This window comes from Vitis vinifera, chromosome 12 (assembly GCF_030704535.1).
Source record: "Vitis vinifera cultivar Pinot Noir 40024 chromosome 12, ASM3070453v1".
In the NCBI taxonomy this organism is placed as follows: Eukaryota; Viridiplantae; Streptophyta; class Magnoliopsida; order Vitales; family Vitaceae; genus Vitis; species Vitis vinifera.
In genome coordinates this window covers 23,024,024-23,033,240 of record NC_081816.1, presented here as the reverse complement: position 1 = coordinate 23,033,240, position 9,217 = coordinate 23,024,024, and the positions used below count along the sequence as shown (strand labels likewise).

General features: G+C 38.4%; 2 protein-coding genes across 6 annotated transcripts; one reads left to right on the top strand and one right to left on the bottom strand.

The window, feature by feature from the left end:
- The first annotated feature begins 518 nt into the window (after positions 1–518).
- Positions 519–7,273, top strand: LOC100855331 (uncharacterized). Of its 5 annotated transcripts, XR_009467037.1 has the most exons (6): positions 529–753; positions 5,225–5,574; positions 5,730–5,763; positions 6,236–6,302; positions 6,722–6,831; positions 7,049–7,273. XR_009467037.1 is itself a non-coding variant. In XM_003633350.4 (5 exons), the coding sequence occupies exons 2-5, from the start codon at positions 5,646–5,648 to the stop codon at positions 7,066–7,068; spliced, it is 315 nt and encodes a 104-aa protein (XP_003633398.1). In that variant the 5' UTR covers positions 519–753; positions 5,225–5,645; the 3' UTR covers positions 7,069–7,273. The 5 variants fall into 5 exon arrangements, 1 of the variants encoding a protein (XP_003633398.1); XM_003633350.4 differs by having other exon boundaries at positions 519–753; positions 5,225–5,763; XR_009467038.1 differs by lacking the exon at positions 5,730–5,763 and having other exon boundaries at positions 522–753.
- A 270-nt stretch (positions 7,274–7,543) lies between these two features.
- On the bottom strand, positions 7,544–9,064 carry LOC100243768 (mitogen-activated protein kinase kinase kinase NPK1). Its single transcript, XM_002264588.5, has one exon. It carries the CDS (start codon positions 8,688–8,690, stop codon positions 7,599–7,601), a length of 1,092 nt encoding a protein of 363 aa, XP_002264624.2. The 5' UTR covers positions 8,691–9,064; the 3' UTR covers positions 7,544–7,598.
- Positions 9,065–9,217: the final 153 nt, after the last annotated feature.

Genomic DNA, 9,217 nt, shown 5'->3' with positions numbered 1-9,217 from the left:
CACTCAGGTTAGATTTGGGTCGGGTTTTTCAATCCAAACCTAATTTGAATTGAGTTGAGTTCGAGTTATATATTCTAAGTTTAATCTGAACTTAATTTAAATTACGATATTTTATATATTAATTTTATACTTTAATATTTTTCATTAAAATACATAAATATATTATAATATAGTCCAAAACTATATTCTAAATTTGTAATAATCCAAAATATGATCAATAGTAAAAATAAATAAATTATTAATATAATCATTAAAACAATTGAAAATTGATTATTAAATGAGAAGTTTTATATTCACGCACCGAAACTCTTCAACTACCCATTTTTCCCTTTTTTTAAAAAAATAAAATAAAAGTTATATATTCAATGTCCAAAATACCCTCTTCTTCGTCAAGGGAAGAAATTGGATTAAGATTGGGTGGGGAGGTGTTTGGTGGTTGAAGAAGAGGGTAATTTGGTCATTTGATAAAAAAGCCCAAAAAGTATCTTGAAAATATCTTTAAAATATCTTGCTTCGTTAATATTAATCAATGGCCCCAGGTGGCTGCAGCCGTTGCCTTTCTTATTGCAAGATATTTTGCGCGTGAGCGGATTCTCAGACTGGTGGAGGGAAACAAAAAGTTTCTGGCATGGCCATCGACAAAGCGATCGGGGGAATGGTTTTAGGGTTGTAACCCTTCTCCGGCCGAGCCCTTTGCTTCCATTTTCTGTATGGGTTGACGTCTGTTAAATTCATTCCGTATGTGTTGTGAAGGTAAAATTCTGTTCATCTCTTGCCATTCTGATATTTCTAGCGTAGACATGCTGAGTTATGGTGATTATATATGGTTGTGGAGATCCATTTTCTTTGTTCTCTTCTCATCTGTGTGTTCCTTGGCTGGCGTCTCTGTCCTTTTCCCCTTTTATGTTGGTCTTACAACTTTGGTGCGTGTTAAGGGACCAGAGTCTTGCTAGCTATCATTGTTTGCATACCCTTTGGTAGGGGTGGCAATTCAGAAAATGGGAAAGAAAAAAATGAGGAGTCATTCAGCACTTAGACACCGAAAAAGAAAAAAAAAAAAAGATGGTTCTTAGATTGGTTAAATTTTGTGATTTGAGTATGGACTCCAGGATCTCTCCCTTTTCTCCTGGATTTTGAGTTTCTTTATCAGGTTTTAATATACATAAGATTCAATGTTTTAAAAATCTGACGGACCGGCCGGTTCAGTTGAGCTTTTGAGGTGGAAACGGCTTCGAACTGGGGGTTCAACGGCCAAACCGGACAGAACCGGGACGATGGCCGGTCGAACCGTTGACCAGACCCTGATCTGGTTCAGTTGAGCTGTTGAGGCGGAAAGGGCTTCGAACCGGTGGTTCAACGGCCAAACTGGATAGAACCGGGCCGGCTGCCAGCCGAACCCTTGATCAGACCCTGATCTGGTTCAGTTGAGCTGTTGAGGCGGAAAGGGCGGTTTAACGGCCAAACCGGACAGAACTGGAACGGTTCAGTTCGGTTCAACTAAGAATCTGGGTTTTTGGGCCAAAACAAGTCTCAATTACCAATGGGCCACACACCCATTTACGGCCCAGCCCACCACGGTTCAAATAAGAATCTGGGTTTTACGGCCTTCGGGCTTGAACCTTGGACCAAGGGTTCAAGGTGAGCATGGTTGCACCAACTTGCTGCTAATTGGTTTGTGCCAATGGTTGTAAAAAACCTTTTACCTAGTTATTAAATAGGTAACAACCGGTGTAACTCATTTAATAATCAAGTTGATTTAAATCTTTTTTGAGTCAATATGATTAACCTCCAAGCTAATACATTTATGATTCAATTGATGAATTTTATTCAAAATCAAATCTTAAACTAGTCCATTGCGGGTTAAAATTAAATAGGTTATGTTTATAATCGAGTTGGTTAATTAGCATAATTATTTAAAAGTCAATTCGAGTTAAATTTCAGTTATTCAGGTTGGCCTAAAACCAACTTATTTATCAAATGGGTCATGTAGAACATGATTATATTCAACTTAAACCCGTAAAACATGTCGGGTTCAAGTGTGTCGTCAAATCTGTATCAAAATTTGACACCCCTTTGGCTTGCCTGAATATGCATCCACATACATAGGCACACACATGAAAGGGCACTGAGGCACACTTTTTCAGCTAGTTGCTGATGAGTTTCAGTATGTTGCAGATGATGTCTAGAATGCAAGCTATTGGGGTGAGATATTATAGAGAATCAGAGAAGAAGAAGAAGAATTTCTTCTGTTAAGACATTTTAACATAAGAGTTCCCCTGTTTTTTATACAAAAAAGGGGAGCAAAACAATACCTGCCTTTTATTAATTTATTCATTTATATTCTTTAACTTCTAACAACCTGAATATGTGTCAAAAGCTCTCTCTCATTGACGCACCAGTACCACTTCATTTTCACACTATCAGCTTTAATTCTTCCCCTCAAGCTAATCGAGGTTAGTGAGACCATGTGTAGCTTGCCTTTTAGTCTATGAAAATGTGAGGCTAATAAGGCCTTTGTGAGTATGTATGATGTTTGATCTAGTGTTGAACTTGCAATTTCTTTTCAATGACTTTCTCTCACAAATTATAAATCTTGTTCCATGTGTTTGGTATGGGAATGTAATACTGGATTCACTGGTAAGGATACTGTGCTAAAATTGTCATACCATACTAGTGGCGGCTTCATTTGTTGGACACCCAGAACTCCAAGAAGACTTTGTAACCACATTATAACCACAATATCTCTGCAGTTACATGAGCTAAACTGCAATACACAGCTTCTGTTGAAGACCTTGAAACAATTTGTTATTTGTTGAAGCTCCAAGACACCAAATTCTACAGGAGCATGGGATGAGTTTTAATTAGAGCATTCAACTCATTCACCAATTCTACAGGAGTCGGTGCTAATGGATTTTGAAGGGAAGAATTATAAGATATAAAGCTAACAGTAGTTGGTAGCACGGGAGACTCGAGAGTGTTGTTGAATGGACTATCATGCTGGGATTGAGTAGAAGATGATAGAATAGGTGCAGGGACTGGGGGTCCAACACATGGAACGGAATTGACAGGGGTGAAGTTGGACTAGACTAGGGTAAAGATGAGGCACTAAATTGAGTAAATAGGAAGGATTGCTCATCAAATTTAACATGCCTGGAGATGTAAAGTCTACCATTGTGAGACAGGCACTTGTAACCTTTGTGATGATTGTTGTACCCAAGGAGTGTGCAAGGGGTTGATCTATATTCAAGCTTATTGGCATTATAGGGCTGAGATAAGGAAAACAAGTACAGCCAGATACTTTTAGTTCGGATTAATTTGGCTTGATATGAAAGAGAACTTTCATCGGGCAAGTGTTGTTGAGCACTAGAGTTGGCAAGCGATTGATAAGATATGTTGCAATGGCAAAGGAATAGGCCCAGTATTTCAGAGGTAGAGATGCTTGACTTAAGAGTGTAAGACCCTGCTCAACAATATGTCTATGTTTACATTCAGCTACTCCATTTTGTTCAGGAGTGTCAGGTTGGGAAAGTTGATGAATTATGTCAAAGTTTTGTTAAGGAATGATATTCTCCTCCCCAGTTAGTCCTCATATTTTTGAAGGGGTAGTTCAGATGCAATTCAACTTGTGTTTTGGTTTTGGAATGCTTGAAACACCTCAAATCTAGTTTTAAGAGAATAAATCCAGGTAAAGCGAGAATAGGCATTGATTAATGTAACATGATATTTTAAATCAATTGTGGAAACTGATGGTAAAGGGCCCCAAAGAGCATAATGCACAGGTTGTAGAGGTTTTGTGTACTGAGTTTCAGAAATAGGGAAAGGGAGCTTATGACTTCTACCCAAATGACAAACAACACAAAACAGAAAATTTTTATTATATGACAAAACTTCATTACATCAAGAGAAATAATTTTAACAACCTTGGCAGTTGGATGACTTAGTCTTTGATAACACGGAACAAAATTGTTCTGATGTTGTTAGTTACAACTTGATCAAATGGAATCTAAGCTAGAAACTGCAGAATTAGCAAGTATGGCAGATAGGCTTGGTGGAAGCAATGATGGAATTGGGACGGACTGAGGTTGTAACTAGTGAACTGAGCTGATGTTTTGAGAAAGACAGCTTGAACCAATACAATCCATTCTTAAGCATCCCCTTAGAGTAAAATTTGATCCATTCCCAAAGCCTTGACAAAACAGAGAGAGGGGTAAGTTCAAAATACACCTGATTATCTCTTACAAATTGAGAGAGCACTAATTAGTTCTGAGGAACCTTTGATATATTTCTAAGAATGAGTGTTTTGGAAGATGTGGGTGAAGAGAAAGTAGCTTGGCTAATGTGAAGAATGTTTAAACCTGCTCCATTGCCCATATGCTGCTTGTTGTTGCCCTAATATTCAGTACGAATGTTGAGATTGTTGAAATTATTGGTGACACAATTTGTAGCCCACATGCTCCACTAGACATGTCACTGGTCATACCAGGTGCAGCAACCATAGCTCTCATTTGGTCTTTACCCTCCATAGGATTTATGCCATCTCCAGCAGTGTTACAGGAGGAATTGTTGAGTCTAGTGAAAAAGGTATCAAAAGACTTATAGCTTTTTATCACTGTATGACCAAATTTTCCGGAGTTGGCATTTGAGGTTTAGAGCCACCACCAAATTGTTCACCATTGTTTCTACCTTTTCCTTTCCACTTATTTCCTGGATTGTTTTGAAATTGATTCCCTGAGTTGGGATTGAATTTCTTTTGTTTGTCCCTGATATACCAAGCTAGTAGACATAACATATTCAGTAGTAGTAGTGTTATGTTGTTTGATTCTCTTCTCATGAGCCAATAAAAGAGCAGAGACATCAGAAGATTTGTATAAATCCAAAGGTGAAGTGATCTGAACAAATTCAGATTCATATTCTTTATCAAGTCCTGTAGTAACAGCCAGAATCTGATCATGTTTGGAGATGATATCTCCAACAGAGGCTAGTGAATAAATGAGAGTTTTCTTCTGATTAAATGATATTCCCTCATTATTAAACCTCCCTATTGAAGTTTTTGCAGATCATATTTATATTGCATAATATGAGCTCCATTTCGAACAGAAAAATAAGATGTTAAAACATCCCAAATGTCACAAGAGGTTTTACAGACTACAAGTTGTGGTAGAATGCTCACCAAAATTAAGCTGACCAATCAGGAAACTATCAACTTATCTTGGTGATTCTACAGATCAAAATCCGGGTTGCATTTGAATTGAGAGTTGTTGCTGGGAGTGGCTGAGACAAATTCTGATGGATGCACGGGTAGATCCAGTTGGGAATCCCTCCAGGCCAAAACCTTCTACAGCAGCAAAGATCTGCTGCTTCCACAAGAGATAGTAATTGTCATCGAGCTTCATTGCAATAAGTTGGGTAGCTGCTTTGACTTTCGTCATCGCCACTGGAACTGTTGCTGACTGTTGTTGCAAAATACTTGAATAGGTTGGTGGTGTTTGGGGAGAATATGCCATTGTTGGATTTCAAGCTCTCAGGAGCTCTGATACCATATAGAGAATTAGAGAATAAAAAGAATAATTTCTGGTAATTCTATTCAAAAATTTTTACACAGGAGTTCCCTTGTTTTTATATAGAGAAGGGAAGCAAAACAGTACATGCCTTTTGTTTATATATATAAATATTTTTTGTTGCTTCAACTTCTAACAACCTGTATGAGCTCTCTCTTGTTGACACACCAGTACCACCTCATTGTCACACTATCAGCTTCAATAGGTATGTACAGTTTCATGCACTTCTTCTTGAGGGCATTTATCAGATTTGCTTCTTTTTCTTTAGTTCTTTTGGCCAAATTTGAAATCAAATTCTTGAATATAAGAAATTATTTAAAATGAATGAAATTCTGGATGCTATTGCATTTAAAGCAAAACCAGAAAGGCATTCTTAAGTTCTTATACCTGAGGTGCTTGATTGATGTTAGCTAATGGAGATTCAGCCTTTCATGTGAATTCAAACCAGAATAATATCAGATCATAGTTTAACTGAGTCTTATGCCAATTCTCCTAGGATCAGTGACTCAAATCATGTCTCTCCTTTCTGCCCTATTTATAGTCATTTTCTCAGTGAAAGGCGAAATGCCCATATACATGCAGTCCTATTTTTATAGTTTGTTGATTAAATTGGAAATGAGCTGAGGATCAAGAGCATCTTATGCCTGTTACCAATTCAACCACAAATTTTGGTGCAGTTGGTTGGGAATGCTTCCTGGGACATGGGCTTATGTCAGTGCTGATGCATTTGGGCAAGCAATCATTGTGAGTAAAGTATTTGACAATATAGTAGTGTCATATCTACTCTGTGTGTGTGTGTGTATCTTGTTGATTTTTTTCAGTTTTTGAACTTTGTCCTTGTTGGGAAATGAAGAAAATGCTCAAAGTTTATATACAACTGCGTTTTTTCAGATTTTGATGCAGAAGAAATAATTGTGAAAAGATAAGAAATTGTACTCATAGCCTTGAATTCCTTTGTTTTTTGCAATGTTTTAATACTTGAAGCTCTTCTACTCTTACCATCTGGGTGTTTTAGAAAAATTGTGTGGCATCATCTTTGATCTCACATTTTGTAATTTGATTCAATCTAGAAGGCTTTTTTTTTTTTTTTTTCGTTGCTTGGCTCATCCTTTTTACTCCCTTTTTGGTGTTCTGGGCTGGGGATTTGTTGGGGGTTTCTGCAGCAAGAGAATCAGAGTTTGGCTTACCTGGAGGAAATGGCCAGTTATTGACACTGGGCCTGGGACTCTTAGCAACAGCCCTGGCTGCAGCTTATGTGACACGCCTAGCAAAGGTAATTCCATGACTTATTGATCTGTTTCATATTTTTACCTATTTGTTTCTAAGCCTTTGGTCTGTTCTGAGAAAATGCTGAGACAGCCCTTCTGAAATCTAGCAATAATTCACTAGACATAATCAACTTGAACTGATGCAGCAAATGTTTTAGCAGAATTCCCAACAAATTTGAAACAATAATTCATTTGCTCGTTCTTTTATTGTTTCTGGTGCAGGATGCTATAAAAGATACTGAATAGAACCCTGTTCAAGGTTCTGCCTGCAATTATAGTCAATGGGCGCCTCAATATCCTGTGACCTGTACCATCATTTACATGAATCGAGTAGGACCTCATTGTTGGCATCTTAACAGACAAGATATTTAACCCAGTTGAATTCTTTATCAATGAATGCTGTATTTTTGTATAAATGATGAGGAAAATTGCTCTGGTTGGGACTGATGTTGTGTTGTATAAATGAACTCACTCTGTTATAATCTACATTTTTCTATTAAGACCTATCAAAAAAATAATCTATGTTTTTCCATTAAGTTGCCTAGCCTCTGTGTGCTTCAAAAGATTATGATCTGGTTTTCTGATTGAATTGTTTGGAGAATGAATTGTTTCTATGGCAAACCTACTAGTGTGCATTGAAAAGGAAAGATTTTCTTGGGAAAATACAATGTAATGTGAAGAACCTATTTGTCTCTACTTGTTAGCTGTACACTCAAATCCAGTAAGTCTATGTTTATATTTACTTGAAACCTTTTGCACAGATTTTAGGTTTTCATCCTGATCTAACAGTAACCCAATTGCCAGATGAAGCCAAGTCACCTTCTACTAACTGCTTTCGTGATTTTTTGTTCATTTTCTTTCCTTTGCAGCCATGCCTTTTTGAGAATGAGATTCTTCGAAAAAACCCACATCCATCAACACACTCTGGTTGATCTGAGTCAGAACCATCCTCATGGTTTCTGACATCTAGGATGCTTTTGGGTGAGTCAAAATCTACCTTTCTCAAATTCTCCCTCTCCAAATGCCTTGAAACAAAGGGATGGCTAAGCAATTCCTCGGCTGTCCACCTCTTTGCTGGGTTCCTATCCAGGCATTTGGCCAAAAAATCCAACCCCTCCTTTGAAAGATGAGTTGGGATCTGAGGTATCTTATTGCTACATGCTATCATCATAACTGCAGCCATTGGGTTAGAAACCTCACCACTCCATGGAGGCCTTCCTGTGGCCATCTCAATGATGGTGCATCCTAAGGACCAAATGTCTGAAGCAAGCGTCACACCCTCATTCCTCAAAACTTCAGGGGCCATCCACAGAGGAGTCCCGCTAATTGATTGCCAGGAAGTCATTGAAGCCCCCTTGGATTTCAGGTCCCTGAGCCTCTTGGCACATCCAAAGTCTGCGAGTTTGACATTTCCACTCGATCCCAAGAGCACATTTTGGCACTTGAGATCACAATGCACAATCTCATTCTTGTGAAGGTACTCGAGTCCCTGGAGAATCTCTCTCGTGTACAATCGAATCACCTTCTCCTCCAGGATCCCACCAAACTTGTCTGCAACATTGCTCAAACTCCCTCCAGCCATGTACTCCATGAAGAGATTGAGTCTTCCTTCCCCTTGCCTGCCAACAAAGGAGTCCCTCCCCATACACCGGACAATATATGGAGAATGTAGTTTCTCAAGCATGGTAGCCTCATTCTCTAGAGACTTGAGACCAGGTCCCTCCTGTGCAGACTTCACAACAAAAAGACCTCCAGTGGCTTTGCTCATGGCCAAATGAACGGTCCCGAAAGATCCTGATCCAACCATCTTCCCCTTCACCCATTCACCAGGCTGAGGAGCCAAACACTGCTTGTCTAAGGACATTTCTCTTGATCATGAATGAAAAAATCTTGAAAATTGTTGTCTCAGTCCTGAATTGGGTTCAGAAACCCAACTCACAGCCTGAAATTCTGATGTACATTACACTTCAAAGATACTCCCACATACAGCCACTGATCAAATACAGAGAAATGTACCAAAATTCCGAAAGGACAAAAACAGAGGATTTGATTATGCTGACAGAAGAAACACTACTAACACAAAATATTTACTTTATTTTTCGTGTAATTTTCAGCAAAAAAAAAAAAAGAAAAAGAAAAAGAAAAAAACCCAAAATCTGACAAGAAGAGCGGTTTCCCGAGCTGGAAAACCGCCCTCCAAGACTGCAGATGAAAAAAAAAACAACCGTTTCACCAGCTGTGGTTGATGATTCCCACTCTGGGTTGTCCCAAATTTTTGTTGAAGAAAAGGGAATTGTAAGGTTTGATTTAGATTAAACTGAGGGAGATTGATGGAAGTGGGGTGATTGGTGATCCTCACTTTGTGGAATCCCGGGAAATTTTTGGGTCATT

Bases quoted from the DNA above. Each gene is read 5' to 3' on its own strand.
- LOC100243768 (XM_002264588.5), bottom strand. From the start codon at position 8,690: ATGTCCTTAGACAAGCAGTGTTTGGCTCCTCAGCCTGGTGAATGGGTG.
- LOC100855331 (XM_003633350.4), top strand. From the start codon at position 5,646: ATGCCTTTTGTTTATATATATAAATATTTTTTGTTGCTTCAACTTCTA. The intron at 6,303-6,721 runs GTGAGTAAAGTA...GGGTTTCTGCAG, and splicing joins CATTTGGGCAAGCAATCATT to CAAGAGAATCAGAGTTTGGC. The intron at 6,832-7,048 runs GTAATTCCATGA...TTTCTGGTGCAG, and splicing joins ATGTGACACGCCTAGCAAAG to GATGCTATAAAAGATACTGA.